At 37.4% G+C, this 19,827-nt stretch overlaps 1 protein-coding gene across 5 annotated transcripts in view; it reads right to left on the bottom strand.

Annotated features, from left to right (window-relative positions):
- Nucleotides 1-855: 855 nt before the first annotated feature.
- The window catches only part of Fndc3b (fibronectin type III domain containing 3B), a 327,023-nt gene continuing 308,051 nt past the window's right edge, over nt 856-19,827 (bottom strand). For 4 of the 5 annotated variants that reach the window (XM_005332466.5, XM_040270091.2, XM_040270092.2 and 1 more), the window contains 3 exons: nt 17,771-17,937; nt 15,084-15,211; nt 856-4,422 (listed from right to left, as the gene is read on the bottom strand). In XM_005332466.5, the coding sequence (XP_005332523.2) occupies nt 4,111-4,422; nt 15,084-15,211; nt 17,771-17,937 (607 nt within the window). In that variant the 3' untranslated portion in view covers nt 856-4,110. The remainder of the gene's footprint in view (nt 4,423-15,083; nt 15,212-17,770; nt 17,938-19,827) is intronic. The other variant, XM_040270089.2, reaches the window with a different exon arrangement.

The raw sequence follows: 19,827 nt of genomic DNA, 5'->3' as shown, positions 1-19,827 counted from the left end.
CCTCTGTCAAATTAGAGTTCAGCTTATGTCAAGTTTCCAAAAGTTTGGTGTTAATGACTTCTTTCCCACTCTTTCTAATAGTGAGGGGAGTTGTGACCTTAAGGGGGGGGAAAAATCCTTGAGTATATTTTCATTAGAGTATCAGACTCATGAAAAATTTGACAGGTATTTATCAGCTTTACCCAAAAGAATGATTCCCATTGAACTTTTGAGTTATAGACAATTAGTTATTAGTTTTTCCATACAATCCCTGCCCCCCCCCCAAAAAAGAGAGAGCTAGGATTCCTAGCAAAACAATCTGACCACAGTGATGGAATCAGGATCACAGCAGGAACACTGTACTTTAGAGCTATTGTTGTTGAAGAAGGAGTTGTGTTGTTGTGCTTTATTGCCATTGTTGTTGCTGTTGTTCCTGGAGGAAGAAGATTCAGATGGTTATGAGTTTGTCACAGGAGAGGAAGCACCCAGTGTGCCAGGTAAGCAGAGGGAGACGAGACCTCCTGAATTCAGGTATACAGATAAAATGTTTGGCAAACAGGTACACTGTCCACACACTCTGACAAAGAATTAAAGAGGCATTCGTGGGCCTAGAGAGTCCACAATCATGTTTCAGCCCATACGGAGAAATCCAGATTTTTCTCTTCCTTTGAATGTATCTGTGGCCAGCAGTCCTTCGAGACCTGAGCCAGGGGCAGCCAAGTTGCAGCGGCCCTGGCCCCTTTCCATGGCACTCTGCACCTGCCTGGCCTCTAACAGCATTTGATTTGGCACGTTCTGGGGATGTGGTGTAAGCATTTAAAAAGTAACAGCAACAATAGCAGCAATCCTACTCATGGTAGAAAAACCCTACTTAAGTCAGAAAGAATTAAAACATTTATTGGGCATAAATATATTACATATACACTACAGATACAGTTAAGTATTACATATAGCATAGTATTTGCAAAATCTATACATTAAAATTGATATGGCAGTTTTAATACAATGTATATGAAATAGTCTAAAATTTACAATACAGGAAAACATATGATTATTTTTTTTTTCTCCTAAAGTTGAAAAGCTTGGAATGTATGTCCAACAGTGAGGTAAAACATTTTGTCTTTCAATTTAAAGAATTGTGCAAGGATAACATTCAAACACATTCAGTTAGGGCACTTTTCAATTTTGACATGAATACTGAATTACTGTAGCCAACAAAACAAGGTTAGAAAATGCCAACATTTCAAGTTGATAAAAAACAAGGCAGATAATATGAAAAAAATCTTTTTTTTTTTAAAAAAAGTTTCCTTTTTAAACAATTTCTTTGAGGACAAAGGGTAGTTTGCTTCACATGACTGGAATTTCTCCTGTCAAGGCTTTCACATACAGAGAAGCGTCAGAGCATCAGAGAGCCCCTCACTCATTCCTACATACTGCAAAAGGGCAAAGAGATCAGGTTAACAGAACACTTTATTTTATTGTTCATGTGTAATGGCAATATATATATAGTTATATACCCATATCACATATACAGATTTGTGATACAAAACAGTGCTGCAGAGAGCAATAATTTTCTGACTGAAGGGATTATACTGAATATGACATAATGGAAAGCAATAAAATAAAGTGCTGTCAGCTTGTATTTCACACACTTCAGCTTCTGATGATTAGAGGAAGAGTATGGAAACCTCAAAAAGATCAACTCTGCATAGCAATTTTGGCTTAAAGTATCATTTCCTTTAAAAAATACAACCAATTCAGAGAATTTCTTTGTAGCAGCAGTTCTGAAGTGTTTATAAAAGGACAAACATTTTTCCCCTGCAAAAAGGGTTTCTTACTCAGTTGAATTTTCATTGCTTAAAAAAACGCCTTCTCCCCAAAACATCTGCGTGAAATTGTCTCAGAAAATGCAGATGTAATGTCATAGTGGGTCACATCACATTTAAATAGGGGATGAGTTTTTGGAAGGCCAGAACTTTGGCAAAAATATATCTACCTTGATATCATCAGTTTGCAAGAATTAAACTCATTATTGTAATCAATATAACAAAATACAGAACTCTCTAGTACTTACTACATCAATATAGGCACACAGAATAATTCATTGATCTTAGCACTCTTTCAAGAGATGATTATGGTTTTTTGGGTACATGTAAACCTTTCAATCACTGATAATGGATTTTTTTTTTTTTGGCATTTAATGCACTAGATGCTCTTACCTTTAAAAACACAAGAAAATGTCAGAAGGTTAATAATACTACAGATGTTGCCAAGGAACAAGACTGACCTAAAATTACAAAAGTATAAAACACAAAAAAATAACATGCTACAAGGGAAAATTAGTACATAAGTACATTTAAAATTTTTACAATAAATAAAGATTGCACTGTAATTGGCATTTAAAGTACTGTATGCAGAATATAGTATAAATAAACCAAAAACAAAATAATGTTGGTTTCCCCATGACTTTGGTATGGGAATATTATAAGCTAGTACAGGATACTTACTGCATCTTAGACAACATAGATCAAGCACAAAGTAGCTATGATCAAGAAAAACCAAGTAGCAAAAATATACAAAAAATGGGAGCAGGGGGATATGCTGTGTCTGTTGCACCCTTTTGGAATATATTTGCACCTCCAACTCTTAAGTGTCCCTGAGGTACTCGAACATTATGGACTTCATATAAATAATCCAATGACTTTGGGTTAAAATTGATTATCTCATGACTCAAACATGTAAGAGTAACGCTTTGCACTCCAATAGCACCTGTTGATCAAAGATCTCAAAGCACTTACAAACATTAGAATCCCCATTTTATTTTATTTTATTTTTCATGCATGGGAAAACTGAGGCACAGAGAGGTAAAGTGACGTGTTCAGGTCACGCAGCAAGTTAGTGACAAATCCAGGGAAAGAATCTAGGCTCCTTGACCCCCAAACACCCTGTGCTTACCACCAAATACAATTCCCACTCCAAACATGGCCAGATCAACCCCAAGTAATAGGAACTACAAATTCAGATGACTCCCTTTTGGGTTGTATCAATTTTCAACTGCTGTTACATTAGTATTATGGGCACTGAATTAAGGTATTGAAATTCAATCACTTCATTGATACCTCAAAGAACAGCCTAAAGGCAAATCTTTCAAAAGATGATGAGCTGACACATAAGAAGAAGGCTCACATTAGTGTAAGTCATGGACAATGGGCAGAGGCACTAAACTGTCACCAGTTCTTGTCAGATAATTCTGGTCAAACATAACAGAATATATAATAACTCTAGTGATTAGATTAGAAGTAGTTATATACAAAGACAGACAAACAAGGTAAAGCAGCTTTTAAAATAGCTGAACAAGGAAACAACTAACTATTGCACAATGCCCTCTTAAAGTTACTGCTATGAATCAACGTGGTAAAATCTACAATGCTCCATAATTTATAGGTGCATTTTGGTTACTTGATTTCTTATACAGGCAGCTCATAGTGTTAAAATCATAAGAAATACAGATTATTAAACATTTTAGATTAAAGTACACATTTTGATTTAAATGAGCTAAACACAATTAAATAACTGAGTGACACGATGGTTTAGGGCAGCCTTATCTGAGTGAACACATCTTCCGTACGTTGCTATGTGGTGATACCCTGACAACGCTTGCATGAAATCCTGGCCCTGTACCTACACACACTGTGATTCTAGTTACAAATACAGATGATCAAGACAAAGAAGTGACTGGTGAATATAAATTACTAAACTAGAACATAAAAAAAAATATCAAAGGCTTGCAAAAGACATCAGTGAAAACAGAATAAAGGTAAATTTGAAAAATTTAAAGAAAATATAAGAAAGCTAGCTTTTGGTATCTGGTTTGCTTTTCTTCTTCTCTTCTTCTTTTGCTTCTTTTTCTTCTTTTTTTTTTTTAAATCCAGTTTAACCTCTTCCTAGTTTTGCATTTCAAAAAGGTGCACCAAAACACTGACATTTTTTTTCCTAGCTAAATCTGTAAAACAAGAGAAGTAAATAAATCAAAGAACAAAAGGGCTTAAAAAAGGGGAGTATCTGAATAAATGAGTGTATTAAAATGTGTAGCATTAATTCGATTCATACCTCTAGTTTCACTCGATTTGTTTACTTCATTAAGAAGTACTGTAATATAAAGGCAAATAAAATGGACAAAGTTGCAAAGCCAAGCACAATGAGGGCTGCAAACTGTTCATCAGTAGGCATCATGCTCTTCATTTTGGGATCATCTAAGCTCCCCATGTCCCCTGTAAGCATGACCTCACTTCGTTGTAATACAAAAGCCACAGAGGGGCTGAAAGCTCCGCTTAGCTCCTGAGAGGTGTCTAAACAGCGACGACACGCACACACGCGGAACCTGTAGTCTGTGTTGCTCTGAAGGCCTGAGATTTGGAATGTGGCTTCTTCTCCCTTATACACCTGTGAGAAAAGGTAAAGTCCCAGTTAATTAATTTATAATACTGTACTCTTTATAGTGATCACCATGTAACATCAGGAGCCTTGTGGACACTGGCTTGGTTTAAATTCCTCCCCATCAACAAGAGTTGACAGAAAAAGGTATATCTCCCAATCTGTTTCATCCACAAGAAAAGGCATTCCAGCTCACTTTGGATAAAATAACAATATAAAATTCAGTAACTCCGACGGAAGGAAATAAGGCACTGAATAGAAATGCAACTGACATTTTAAGTAATAAAGATTTATCTAGTTGAATTTTAATAATTCAGGCTATAAATCAGAAGAGGCCTTAATAAAAACAGCTCTATGTTTTCAGTTCCCAAAACAAAGTAATATTTTAAAGCTGAAACAATGAAAAAATCATATAAACAATAAAAAGCAAAGTTTTCAGTGGATGATTTTTTTGACATGTAACACTGACTCAACAAGAAAATCTACTTCCTCCTCCCCAAGAGGTACACTCTGTTCTGTAACTTTTTCTGTTTATTCTGAGTTCATACAGATGGAAGCAAACGGATTCCCTGGCACCTTAGAGATTCACCTTCATTATGAGTGACTCAGTAGTTACTCCTTTTGTTGCTGACTGTTGTTTCACCATAGAACATACCTCAGTTTATCCTTTTTCTTTTTGATTGACAATTGGGTTGTTCCCAGTTTTGGGGTTTTATACAATAAGAATGCTATGAACACATTGTATAAATCTTTGAGAATTTAAGTTTTCATTTTTCTTGGGCAATTGTCTAGGAGAAGAAATGCTAGGTCACAGGGTAGGGTAGGTATATATTTATCTTGGTGAGACACAATCTTCCCAAAAGACAAAGACTCAACCACTTTGCACTCCTACCAGCAAAGTATGAGAGTCTGTGTTACTTCCCATCTTTGACACGTTATCCACCGTCTTTCATATTTCAGTGGCACCTCATTCCATGATGTTCTGTTATTTTTTTCATGTGCTTATTGGTCATTCAGATAATCTCTTTTATATGGACATAGACAAGTCTTGTTCATTTTTAGTTTGAGTGTGTTAATTTGTACAAGCTCTTCATACAGATATTCTTTGGCAGATATGTATTGTGAATATTTTCTCAGTTATGTGGCCTGCCTAATTGTTTTCCTGAGGAGTTTTTTTTTTTTTAAATGTAACCCAATTTATCACAAATTGACATTTAAAATAATTCGGTGGCCTCTCTCTCTTGAGTGTTATCTGTGCATATGACCAACCTGCTGTCTTTCATTTCAGATCTGGGATGTTTTCTTCCCTTTAGTTAACCCTAACATAATCATCAGGAGGTTTACTATTAGGACTTGAGAACTACTTAAAAATTATCACCCTTTGAATTGAGTGAGCGAAAGGGAGGGAAGCAGGAGGCCTGGCAAAGTTCCCCCAAATCACAGTGTTACTGAGCTTCAGCTAGATGTCTTAGAAGAAATGCTATCACGTTAAAAGTTTAAACAGTTTAAATTAGGTGCAATGAATAGACACAGGAAAAAATAGCTGCAACTAAACCAAATTATTGAGACTGGACTGATGAGCAATTAAAAAAGGAAATACAATTAACTGAACCCTTTCTATCTGTAGCACTGAGCACCTATAAAGTACTTAAACACGCCTGGTATGTAACACTGCATAGTAAAAGTTAGCCATTATAATCGTTCTCTTTAAAACCTAAAAGCAATACGAAATGTACCCTTTAAAGTACAGCATTTAAAAGTAACAGAGATGGGTATTTTCAACTTAGTAACAGGCCACCTTAATAAAGCTGTCAGTTTTGCCCCTTAATAAAAATCCCCTAGAAATGAAAAAGTGTTTGTGACAAGCTCAATTTTATCTGAAATATCCGCCAGCTGTTCAGAGTTGTTAGAAATCTACCGATGTCTCTCCATGTTTCTAAAGCCCGATGTGTATGTTTGCAAACTTCTAGGAGGAGGTAGAGCCCTCCTTAGTGAACACAAGCATACAGACCTTGTACCCAGTGATGGGCAGACTGAAAGACAGCAAAGGATCTTACACTTTAAAAAGGCAGCAGACTTCCATTGTTCATTTGATATTTAGCCTTTCTCTTAAGATTTTCCTCCCTTATTTTCAAATCTTACAAGCAGACTTTAAACGTCTTAATTACTATATTTCTGTTTGGTGACTGTGAGTCCCAGGAAATCAATTGTTTGCTTCTTAAATACTTTTTCAGAATTCTCACTGCTTTGCTATTCCCTTTGTGAGACTGTAAGCATGTTCCTCTTGGCAAGTTACCCCTGTTTCTTTACAAATTGTGGTATGTGCCTTAGCAACAGGAGTTACAGAGCCAGGCCAGAGCAACCAAGAAGGAAAGGGCTGTAAAGAAAACCCCTATGGTACTGAGAGACCCTTTCTTGCCATTCACTGTTCCAGTGAGTTTAAATGAATATATTAAGATGAGTTCGTAGTCATGGTGATCACTCCAAAGCACACAGCCAGCTATTGAAGAGTTCAGACCATACCTCCATGGAACTGCCTATTTATAAGTTACCGACATGTGGGAGGTCTCAGGAAAACAATGTTTTTTGTTTTTTTTTCCTTAAAGAGAATTCTCAGTTGTTAATGTTCTTTACTTACTTAATTTCTTAAATCGAAAATGTTCAAGTTGGAATTTTATGAGGAAAAAAAATTTTTTTGAAATTGCTCATGAAGGGAATGATGTACAACCTCTGGGAGTGGAACACCAGTTTGCCGAGGCAGGCCCCTTGACTGACTGCCATCTGGGCTTTGGTTTCCCTCTCTGCCATATCACAGGTGCACACTTCATTCTGACGCTTTATGGTGGTATAAGTTAATGTTGTGGTATTTATCAAGTTGGAAAAAGCTGCCATTGAAGCCTCTCTCAATTCTTTTAGAGGAAACACCTTTTGCAATACCTGTATTTACCAAAGGGTGGAACAACAAAGCAGTTAGTTCTTCCCTGTGAGAACTGGGTCTGGACTGATGTGGCCACTGGGAGGCACTAGACATGCTCCCAAGCACAGGAACTAAGGACTTGCTCTGCCACTTACTGGTTAAATAAAAGTCTTAAGCCTTAGTATTCTCGTTTTTACCATGGGGAGAGTCACAGTACACTACTTCTGAGAGGATTTGCAGATATCAAATGAGAAAACATGTGAAAATGTTTTGTAAAAGGAACATGTTGAAGATAGGTCAATATCATTGAATTTAATGCTTCACATTACACTGTAGGTCAATATCATTACTTCCATTTTCGAGATGAATGAATAAAGGCTCAGAGAGGCTGTTAATTTCTTAAAATCTCACTGCAAATAAGGGAAGTGGTAGATTCAAGGTGAGACCCTACCTAACCCAGAGTTGCTCACAACTGGAAATGTTCCCGTTGTTATCCAATCACATGGCATGACACTGTCACCCACTTAGTCCCCATCTGAGGATGAGTGTGACTGGGTGCAGTCTCTTGGCCTGTGTTTTCCCACGGGACTTTCACATAGCTCCACCATCTCCCTTGTGTATCCATTAACGACTTCCAGATCCCCTGGCCTGGGTCTTCCTTTTCCCTATGAGAGAAAACACTGCCTTTTCTTTTTCATGTTATTGAAAGTTGCTCCCGATTCAGTCTGTGCCAAAAACTTGGGCAGTGTTTTTGTGATTTCTTAATTTCTGCCATCAAAGGATGATGTTATTGCAGAAAACTACTTAAGAATCTATTCCCACAGATGTTTTAGAGACTTTTGGAAAGTGGATATAAATGTGCACTTACATCTATTTAAAAAATTTCTGTTTTTCAGAATTTGCATGACTACATCTTTTTAAGAAAGTCAGTCCAGAGTGTATTTCATTTCCCAGAAACCCAGTTCAGAGAATTTCAAAGAGACTTTCTATATTAATTTTGATGGAATTTCTCAACCCTACCTCCTCAGAGTGGTGATCTTTGAAAATGTACTTAACAGAACAAAGGAATACTACTATTCTTTTACCATTAGGAAAAAAGCTTAATGAAAGAAGTAAACATATCTAATAAGGGAACTTCATAATGACAAATCCAATAGAAATTTAGGCTTTAATTTTTCCATGTTTTTACTTTAGCCATTCTTGTTATTTTAATTGGACACCACCCATCTTTCACAAGCATTGCCAGTACGGTGTGGGATTATATTCTATTGCCTCCATAGCAATCTGCATAATGGCTTGTCAAAATAGATGCTCAGTGATGTTCTCCAATTAAAACTTCCAAATACTCTAATAGACACTCTTATCCCATATTGTTTGAAAAGAGCAAATAACTGCAGAAATAAGTTCTATGAACATTAAGCATCAGAAACACAGAAATCATAAGGCAACTGAGAGACTTTAGTATAGGCACAGCCATCACGACAAAAAGTGGATTGATAATCGTGATTAAGTTATTTTCAGTGTATTGATAAAAAATGTGGCATTTCTGATGTATTTTAGAAATATCCACTAATGCTTATTAAACTAAGCCTTTTGGATTAATTCTTAGCTGAACAAAAGCTTACCATTCCTAATGCCCCATTTCCTGAGGATTCTGATCTCATGAAGTTTGATGAAAATTATTGCTTTTGTGTAAACAATCATAGTCACATGGGATCGACCACATTTGTTACTCTATATTCCACATGATACTGATCCAAGGCTTGAGAATATGTTTTACGTACTGTCATTAAAAAAAATATACATCTATATTTTTTAAGAATAGCAAAGATCTTCTAAAGGAGAGAGATAAGATGGGAGCAGGGAAGCCTGCGCCTTCCAGGTCTCAAGACACAGTGGAAAGCTACAGTAATGAGGACATGGTGACACTGGCACAGATGTGGACAACTGTCCAATGGAGAGTCCAGTAATGGACGGTAACAGAGGCAGCCCCTGCAGTGACTGTGATATGGGTCTGGAGGAGCTGAGTGCTCAGGCAGGCCCAAGGCAGAGGGACTGCAGAAAGCAGTGGAGAGTGGATAGTGCCCTGCACCTGGAGTTATCAGCGTCTTGGCTGAGACCCTGGGAGGCTATATAACCTTTCTTCTTTAACAGCCTCACCTGTGAAAAGGGTCTAACAAATTTCAACTCTCAAAACTGCCAGAAGATGTAATGAGACCAAGTCCGGGGTGCAGCATGCAAGATTGGCCCACTGTAGATAGTCACTGTATCTCTGGTTTTATTTAATTAAGCTCTTTATAACCTATATTTTAATAACTGCTCAAGACACTAAATTTTATATCTTTCCTAGTAGTAAAAAAACTCTGCATGAAATATCTTCATTTTAGCAGTTTAAAGTATTTCTAAATAGGTCTCAAAAGGAAAAAAAATAGATAAATAGTTTTTTTAAAAAACAACTATTTTTTTATGTGGTGCCAAGGATTGAACCCAGTGCCTCACATGTGACACACAAGCACTCCACCACTGAGCCACAATCCCAGTCTGTGAATAGTTTTTGAGATGTTTGAAATAGTAAAACTTACATCAAGTGTGTGAACATGTGTACTTTAGAACTTCTCCATCCACGATCTGACTATAATGTCCTTACACCAGCAAATTCACATGAGCCACTGTGGTGAAGCTAGTCAAATCTCATAGCAAAGAAGTGGAGATTTTTCCAGAGAAACACATAAGGATTTTCAAACAAAGTAAGGGTGGTAGGCTTTAAAAGGAAATGTCTCTCTCAATTTATTTTAATTTTTCACTATTTATATTTTGACTGTTATTTTCAAATATGTGCTTTCTTGCTATAAGTAACAACAATTTCTCAAAATGTGCTTCTCCCTCAATTTTTAACAAACAAAATGAATGGATGTAGAATAAGTCAATCATATTTTATACAACCAAATGAAAATAAATTATTTGTATCATTGTATTATTATACATGTAAATCTACCTTAACTATAAACTGGTGGGTATTTAAAACAAAAATACAGATTCAAAAGCCCCTGGTACTATGAAGAAGCCCCTAATTCAACATTTTTGTAACATTTGTGCCTTAATGGTGCTATGCTTCCATCCTCCAAATGAAGGAAATACCAAGTCTCATGGGATCCCTGATAGGATTAAATGGCATAGCACAGAGCCACCTTCTTGGACACAGTCTAGTATGTGGTAGGAATTTAAGAAATGCAGCATAAAATGGCACCTACAGGATTGTACTTCCAGATTCCCTTGCAGGAAATGCCTAGGACTCCAGGGCAATTACTTGGTGTCAGGTGACCTTGGAGCCTACAACACACAACACTTGTAGGAATCCACATGGGGTCTGGGGTCCACAGCATGTCTATTGCCTAACAGGACCTAGGAGCTGATAGTGCCATAAAATCACCAGATCATCCAGCCTGCTGCACAGCTGTGCCTCCACTGGGGTCACTTTCTGTGGGACTATGTAGCTCTACACACGGGAGCTGGCCATGCTTCGTGATCCTTTGTTTTCATTGACAGGAGTGCTATTATGGACTTTTTCTTTTGCCTCCACCCAACTTAAAAGGCAGAGCTCCACTTAAGATTTTCTTTATTGATGTCACCAATCATAATATTGTAAATAAGTATATATGTAGCATTGTTTTTACAAAGACTATTTCTGTTCTTGATTTGATGAATAATATGTTTTAAAGCAATTTTGGCATGTTTATTCCAAATGGGAAGGTATGAAGTAGTACTGACCCAGATAACTGAAATGAAAAATCTATAGGCCTTAATTCTGTATCATGTGCTGTATAGTTGGAATCCCGTAGCAGCTTTTTGGGGAGGATCTGAGAATACATGCCCAGCTGTAGGAGGCTTACCGGTACCTCTTTCCTGACACTGCCCTGTCTCTGAGAACAGAAAGGGAGACGCAATTGCACCAGGTTATCATTTAAACAGTTCCTTCTCATGTCTGAATGGATGCAATGCTCATAATAACAATCTGAGTTGGAGGATTATTATTCTTGCTCTTTCAACAATTAATTCCTCCAAAATCACAGAAATATGGGAGGGCAACTTGTTCTCATGCCACCCTCTGGCTCAAGAGGGAATCTTGCCAACCTGCAGGACTTCTCTGAGGAGCAAATAATGCTGGGCAGGCAATTGTGTTCTTGAGCTGAAGAAGACAGGCCAAGATACTATTACTGACTACTGAACTGCTTCTTGTATATGTGCTTTTTTCAACTTAATTGGCCTAAATACTCTGAAAAGTACTGTTAGGTACCCTCACAATCCAAAGTACCTAATAGTTTCTCAAAAAAAAAAACAAAACAAAGCAAACAAAAAAACAGGGTCCTATATCTGGATGCTATGAAACTTGATATAAACTCATTTTTACATGAAATTTTAAGTGAATGCACATATGAAAATTTTTCTGGTGTAAGGGCTCATGGACACTTAAAGAATCTATAAATCTAAAAAACAAAACCAAACCAAAACAAAAACAAATAACCCCTCCCCCCCAAAACCCCCAAACAAAAAAACACCAGTCAAATAAATTACTGCTTTTTAAAAATCTGCATTTTGATCTATTTTTATATTATTTTGAATTTGACCCTTTAAAAAATGCTGTAAGACACTCATAGCCTCACTGTTTAATTTCTGTGAAAGTCACTGAAATATATTGTGACTCTAGGATGTGCTATAGACTTCCAAGACAGTTTGATGAAAAGAAAATTTTCCTTATAGAACCTTTTATAATACCATGAAGAATTAATACATGTCTCAATATTAAATTCCAAAGATGATATAAGATCTATTTACTCTGAGATGCCATCCAACTAAAGGTGGAGCTCCTATGACTTCCAGATGCCTCAAAGGCTCTCTTTTTAATACAATAAACCTGAGTACTGATTGCCACTAGGAATGATTTCTTCTAGTTTGTTAGACAAGTTCTCATCCTCAATGCTTATATTCATTTTTTTTCTATAAAAATGATTACTGTCTGAAGAGGGATATGAACAAGAATAATTTTGCTTTATTTCTTACGCATATATTAAAGTGCCTATGCAAAAAAAAAATCAGTTACATGCACAGACACAATTTTCATCCTTTTCAAGAATGCTTTGCAACTAACTACCAGTATTTGAAAAGAAGTTAAAGCTTCCTGGGGTGGTGGGGTGGGAGTGAGGACCTCTATGCTCAGAATGTGTATGAAATGGTGGAAAGGCCAAATAAATGTATTTGTGCATTATAATGCAAAATGAAATTTTAGATAAGGATTTAATGCTTATTTATTAAACCTGTTGCTTGTCCCACCATCATGAGAACTGAATACATGAGTACTAATCAGCTAGAACCAGGCCAACTTAAGTCAATGTTTCCAGCAAAACATCACAGAAGGCCATGAATACTTGGGAAGAACACTCTCCTTTTATGAGTGTGTTTTTTCACTACATGATAAATGTCGATCTATATCTTGCCCATGTTGAAATTACTCTCACCACCACTACAGGTACAAATAGCCCTATTTCTTGGAAACTGCCTTTTCCATGAATGCAGGAAACATTCACTGAGAGTCTATGTACCAATCTTAGGGAAATGAAAAGCAAACACAAGCTTATTAGCAGGCCCCGTCTGATTAGTGCTGTAACTGACAAGGTGCACCACAGGTCCTGGGCCCTGCACTGACTGGTATTACCTCTCCTTTTTCTTTTGCTTTGCTTCTATTAATTCAAAGCCCATTGCCTATTATCCCTGAACTACAGTCATTTTAACCATTGCTCTGCACACATAATAAAAATAGCCTTCATGTCCAGAACAAGTCAAGGGAGTACTCAAAACATCATGTTTAAGTTAACGTTTACTAAATAGGGAGAAGTGATGACAACAAAACCCACAAAAACAAAGCAAAACAAAAAATACTAGTACAAACTGTCCCTGACTGAATTATAGCTTCTCACGTACTATTGCTCCCCTTACATTTTTTTCTTGGCAAATGTCGGAAACACATGGACATGTGTTTATAGCTGTTTAGAATGAGAAAAATATTCTGTGGCAGATATAAGATTGTGCATTATTCAACTGATGTTTAAATATCCATCGGTCTAAATATACAGCATTAAACAGTGGATTGAGGGTAGCAATCTACTAATAAAAATCTAAAATCATTGAATTCTGGGCATTTTCACTGTGAAACAGTAGTCACTGTGCTTCCAGAAGCAGAACATGTTTACAAGAACAAATAGAAAAGCATGGTACATGGAATAAAAGTTTTTTAAAATATAACAATGAACACGGAATGAACATACTGTTGGGAAATGAATCATCGCTGAGTGTCGATAAGCTGTGGAAGTTCCTAACAGCTCTCATTTTAACCATTTAACACTGCTATGGAATGAGACGATGCTACTGGTGTTAAAGATAACCAAACCTAATGGGGAAAATTCTCTTTAATTTGAGCTGAGACCCTAAGAACAATTATCTTTCTGATAAGATGAAACACATTGTGAAATTACTTATGCTGAAATGGGATGTTCATATACAATGAGATAGGAAAGGGAAAAGAAAAGTATACTGCCTTTGTATTTAAGAGGAATGATGGAAACTTTGGGGACATCATCACTGACATCAACCAATACTGGTAAACAACAGATTTAAGATACAGTTTTTGGAAAATACATTTAAAACAATTTAGTCTTTTATTTGACTCAAAGTGTCCAGAATTTATTTTGATTTTTAAAACACACTTTATTTACAAGTATTCTTTATTATTACCTAAGAAACACCAACAAGCAACGTCACACAAACTCTGTATTGAATTGTTTTCACTTCTGTATTTGAAGCCTAATTAGCTGAAAAAAAAAAAGGTCCTCACAAATTATGCTAATGTTTCAGGACAGGTGACATTTATTTTCATTTATAAGTTCAATATAAATGATGAATTGTTATAAGTGCCACTGAAGAATAAGCCTTGGTTTTCTTAATGGAAGAAATAGTATTACATTGCTACTTCATTAAGTTCCAGAGGATGTGATGGAAACCCTAGAGTATTTGAATCCATCACGGTTAGGGGCCTGATAATGGGTGACTTAGGAAGAATTAAGGACCACAACAGGTGTCTGACTATATGCCAAACCTGTTCTCTTAAACAGGTTTATCATGTGATTGACTTAACCTCACTACTCAAATTACTGGCCATGGTCCAGCAACATCAGTGTCCACACTCCAACAGCCAAATAAGAATCTGCATTTTAATAGATTGCCAGGTGATTCCTATGCACAGTAAAGGATGATCAGCAGGGATATAGAACTTCTGAGTCACAGCCTCAGGGCCAAAGGATCATCTCCCTATCATTCCATTGTAACTTCTATATAACAAGCAGAAAGGACAGTAGTTAGGTTGGGACTACTTTTCCTTTATAGTAAAATCACTGGCACTTTAGTTTTCAATTATATGCAGATGTTGATACTTGCAAATATCATGGTCAATATCAAATGCAAACATACAACTTAAAACTGTTTGCAAGACAAGCTTATGGTTGAGAACTGAAAATTTAACATGAATACCAACACAAACAAATGAAATGTGTATTAGAATTTATATACCCAGAAGAACTGGGTAACAGGTACATGTGAGACAGTTTCAACCACGTAGTTCTCTGAATCATTTATGGCCTTGCACAGAGGCAAGGAGCCACACTGAATCCAAAGCTTTCTATATGACATACATACTGAGCCTTACCTGTTTATACTCGGATTCTCTTCCAACCAATACTTGCAGTATGTAGTTAACAGGGTCACCTTTCATTGGTGGTACCGTCTCCCATAAAATTTCACATGAATTTCCTTCTAACTGTGTTACCCGAGGTGCTGAAATACAAATCCACATATCCAAGCTTAAAATTTGAGGTACCACATTAATTGTCGATATTCTAGTACTAATAATGAGAACTCTAGAAAGAGAGACTAGCCCTGTTTCTGCCCTGAGAGGGGGTTTATTTGCCCATTCTCCTGGGAACGTAGCAGGGTGCCCTTTAGGTACAGAGCAGTTACTCCTCGACTAGAAAGCCACTCATGACAAGTCCTCTCTCATTATCCCATTAGTACTTTCTTGCCACAGGATTCTGTTTTTGTTATTTTTTCCTGTGGTTACTGAGCACCTTCTATGACATAGGTCCTTAGGCCAGGTCCTCAAGGGCATGCAGGAATAAAGATCTTAAGGAAATTAAGATCTAGATGAGGGAAGGGGCAGAGCAGGAATGGAACAGGTACAAAAAGAAATAGAACAAAAGGCAGATCAATACCAAAGGGACAGTGTACCTCTTGGTAAGAGTCTAAGAAGGTTTTGAAGAACAGGTAACATTTGAGAAAAGTCCCAGAGAATAGGCAGCATTGAAAGGCTTTGCAAATCAAGCTGTAGTTACAGTTTTAGTTTATTTTTAGTCCACTGAATTCATCATTCTTGTTTAAAGCTAAATTATATTACTCTTTAGTAAAGTACTTAAACTGTTACAGATTTTTTTCCTTTGGTGGTACTGGAGATTGAACCCAGGCCTCATGCACACTAGGCAACTACTCCAGCACTAACCTATACCCTCAGCCTTAAAATGTTAAAGATTTTGTAAGAGTTCTCATAGCTTATGCTATCTCTACAACATACTTCAATATCTGCTATGTATCAGAATGTGCGACTCGTCTCTCTGAACCCAATGACACTTCAATTTCTAATCACATGCAATTAATTCTTTACAGGAGTTATTTCTACTTGCCATTCTGTAATGATATGATATCGTTTAAGAAAATAAAGGTTTTAAGAAAACAAACAAAGAAAGGAGTTGGAATTACTTGGCTAAAACTCCCAAGCAATTTGTGGGAAATTAAATAAGGAATCTTAACAGACTAAACAGTCCTTGAGCCAAGACAACAATTTCCTGAATCTAAGAGTGGGAGGAAGACAGCCCGACAGTGTGGCAGTGTGGGGAAACTGCCCTTCTGAAATAAAATCACCATGAAGTGCAACTACTCTTCTAGGTTTCCATAAAATAAATCCCCACCAGGCGTTTCAAGACACAAAGGCACAAAGTTAGTGCCCCTCAATATGGAGAGGACCCTTGAAGTTGGTAATTGGTAAATGTGGCAAGCTGTTATTGGTACCCACAAACCAACTAGCCACAACATGCTCAGGAATCATTTTTGTTAGAGCTGAGAGATGAAGCTGCATCAAAGGGTCACGGTGTCTCCCCTAAGTGAACAGGTGAGGCTGGACATGTTATGCAAATTTATACTAATTTTTTAGTCACAGACAAGGAGCTGTTGCAGAGCCTGTGGGGCAGGGAAGAGGGCAAGGCATTTACCATAAACTAGCCCTCAAAGGAACTATGAGGAATCTTTGCAGAGTCCAAGCCAGACCCCTCAATTTCCTGTAACTGACTCAGTGCCCTAGTGGGAGGAGACTCGGTTCCTAGGGCCAAACATATAGAATCTTTTCCACAGATTGTACTTATCATCCTGCCATCAGCCTCAGGGCTGTTTTGAGCAGCAGCTGGATAAAGCCACTAAAGCTGTCCCCACTCCCCCACCAGGCAAGCAGCAGGGACCTGGCAAGAACAATGCTGTTTCGGGTGAGAATGGCTTGGCCTCAGGTTTCAGTGAGCAAGCTCCAGCTCCTGTCACTGTCTGCCCTGCCTTGCAAGTTGGCTGCCCAGTCAGGCACAACTTTGTGGCTGGAAGTAGACAGGCAAGAGATCAGTAGAGTGACTTTTGTTTCCTCTCCTGGAGAGATGTGGGAGAAGATTTGGATATATAGGGGTCTCACGACTCAGTGACACCTGACTCAATTAAGGAGAAAGAGCAAGAAACTAGTTCCTCACAAAGCTCAAGATAATACTGAAAGTGGCTGCTTTAGCTTTCCATAGGCAGTTCTCCACAGTGAGAGCAGCGGGCCTGGAGGAGAAGGCTGCTGAAGTTGCCCGCGTTGGTCAAAGCACCAAAGTCACACGGAGATGAATGCCAACCTCTGGTCCTCTGAATGCATTTAGGAAAGGAGGGTCTCCAGCCTTACTCAGCAAACTGTCCTAAGAGCTCTAACTCCAGAATTGACCCCTGTTTCTGACCCAAAGTCTGTCACTGGGATCTGACCCTTTTTTTAAATCATCTGTGGGAATGAGAATGTCTCAGGTTTATGTTATTTTTGCAACAAACATACGTGCACCCTGGAGCTGTTATCTGCAGACTCTGTCCTTTAAGAGCTCACATTTCCCCCAGATGACCCATGGCCCAACCTTCTCTTTTAGAATGTTCTTTTGAGTCTATCATACTGGCATTAGGAATATCAAGAATGTATCCAAGGCCAGAACTGAGCCTCCTACTCAAAGTTCCAACATTTTCTTATTCTCGCAGGAGAGTGACAATAGTCCACTGTCTACAAACCTTTGATGGTGGGGGGGACACTTTTGGTTGTGCTGAAGGTGTAAATTTCTGAGAAGGGCCCTTCCCCAGCTTCACTCGCTGCCTGGATTCTGAAGGAGTAGCAAGTAAATTCCGTCAACCTCTGGACCTTGTAGGTATGGCTGGGTCCCCTGTAGATTGAAATAAACCTAGATAAAGAAGAAAAAGAATCCATTAGTTGTCTGAACTCTTAATGACAAGAAATAAATTATGATGCAAATTAATGGAGTAGAGTTTGCCAACTCAATAAATGCTTTTCATGATCTGAATCCACCAGTTGCTATGTTATGGTCAAATTTAATATCTAATATTTTTCCTAAAAGAAAGATACAAATTTAAACAATATAAAGAATGGAATGGATTCCTTTAGTTATTGTTTAGATTCTAGAATCATCAGTTGTTCCTGTTTTTATTTACTAATATTTCAAATATTTCATTACGATTAAAAAAATTTTTTTTGTCGTTTATAGACCTTTATTTCACATATTTACTTATATGTGGTGCTGAGAATTGAATCCAGTGCCTCACACAGGCTAGGCAAGTGCTCTACCACTGAGCCACAACCCCAGCCCATTAAAATATGGAAAAAGTATATAAAATCTGAAATTGTTAACTTACTTTCTATTATGCACTAGGCAGTGAAATTAATGTTAATTGGGCACTTCAGAAATAAGATGACCTCTTAACCCAAATTTTCCAAATAACCCACATTTAGGAAATGCTTTTAAATTTAACATTTATTTATTTTAAGAGCTTTTAAACCCCCTTTCCTAAACTGACAAGAAGACATTTAGAATATTTCCAAGAAACCTAAGAATAGAAGGTGAAAAGATTAAAAAAAAAAATGTATGGCATTTTAGATGTTTTCTCACAGTGTTTTGAAAACTTAATATATTCACAATGAAACTAAAGTAACTAAAACAACTATTACCATTTTTAATACCACTTTTTAAATAACAAAGTTAACTGTAAAATTTTGGAAATGATATAACTTCCCATAAATCATCTAGGATCCTTGTTAGATTCAGGGTCTGAATCACACTGGTCCAAGGGTACTTTGAGAACCAATCCCTGAGTTAATCCAACCACAATGCCTTATCCTCCTACACAGGCCAACTGCTTCCCACTGCCTGTGCTTTGCTGCAGCCTCCAAGAACAAGCCATTATCTTCAGATACCACCGGAAGTCAGTCAGTAACAGAATTACAGTTCCAAATGCCTGACTCTTGGGTTGAATTGGCCTAAAGAGTAAGCACAATTTATGCACAATTCATTTTGTACCAGTTCTTGAACATCTGCAGTGTGCTAGGTTCTGTGGATTTGAAGATGAACAAAGCCTGATTCCATGGGTCAATTTGTGCAGTGTGGGCAGGGCTTTCTGAAGGCTTTTCCATTGCTAGAAAATAGTCTTGAATGGATGGAGAGACAGAAAGACTAAATTGACCTGCTTGTTTTTAACTTGTCAGAGTCAACACTTACATTCAGGCATGTAGTAGCTTTTGCAATCAAGTTCCTGAGCCCTCATCATGTCACCTATTTAATGTTTGCCTGTTTGGCTTGTGAAAGAAAGTACCTTTTACTGAAGGCTGAGCACTTTCAATTTCAGGGAAAGCCAGAGTCCAGGCTGAAACCCACAAATACCATAGCAACCTGCATAGCACTCTTGACACATTACCACCTTAATGAAGACATCCTTGCTAATGCTACAGGCAAACAGCTATTAACTCAGCCTCAGATTCTGGGCCAGAATCTCTAACAGGGATAATTGCCCTTAATTATATCACAAATGGAAGTCCAGTTTAAGAAGTGAAAGTGTTAGATTTTCATTACAAAATTGCCATAAAGCTCCATTTTTTTTTTAAGAGTCTGGAGAACAATATTAGGAACAGTACTGCTTTCCTGGCATGCTGTGCTCTAAGTAGGGTATTTCCTTTTGAAAACAGGTTCAATATATAATTGTGCCCAAATTCAATCATACATGTAGGCAGTAGTGCTCACTGTCACTAAGACATTAACTGAAGCACTCAGGACTCTCATTTT

The sequence above is a fragment of the Ictidomys tridecemlineatus genome, chromosome 3 (genome assembly GCF_052094955.1).
Source record: "Ictidomys tridecemlineatus isolate mIctTri1 chromosome 3, mIctTri1.hap1, whole genome shotgun sequence".
Taxonomy (NCBI): Eukaryota; Metazoa; Chordata; class Mammalia; order Rodentia; family Sciuridae; genus Ictidomys; species Ictidomys tridecemlineatus.
This window is presented reverse-complemented; position numbering and strand designations above follow the sequence as displayed.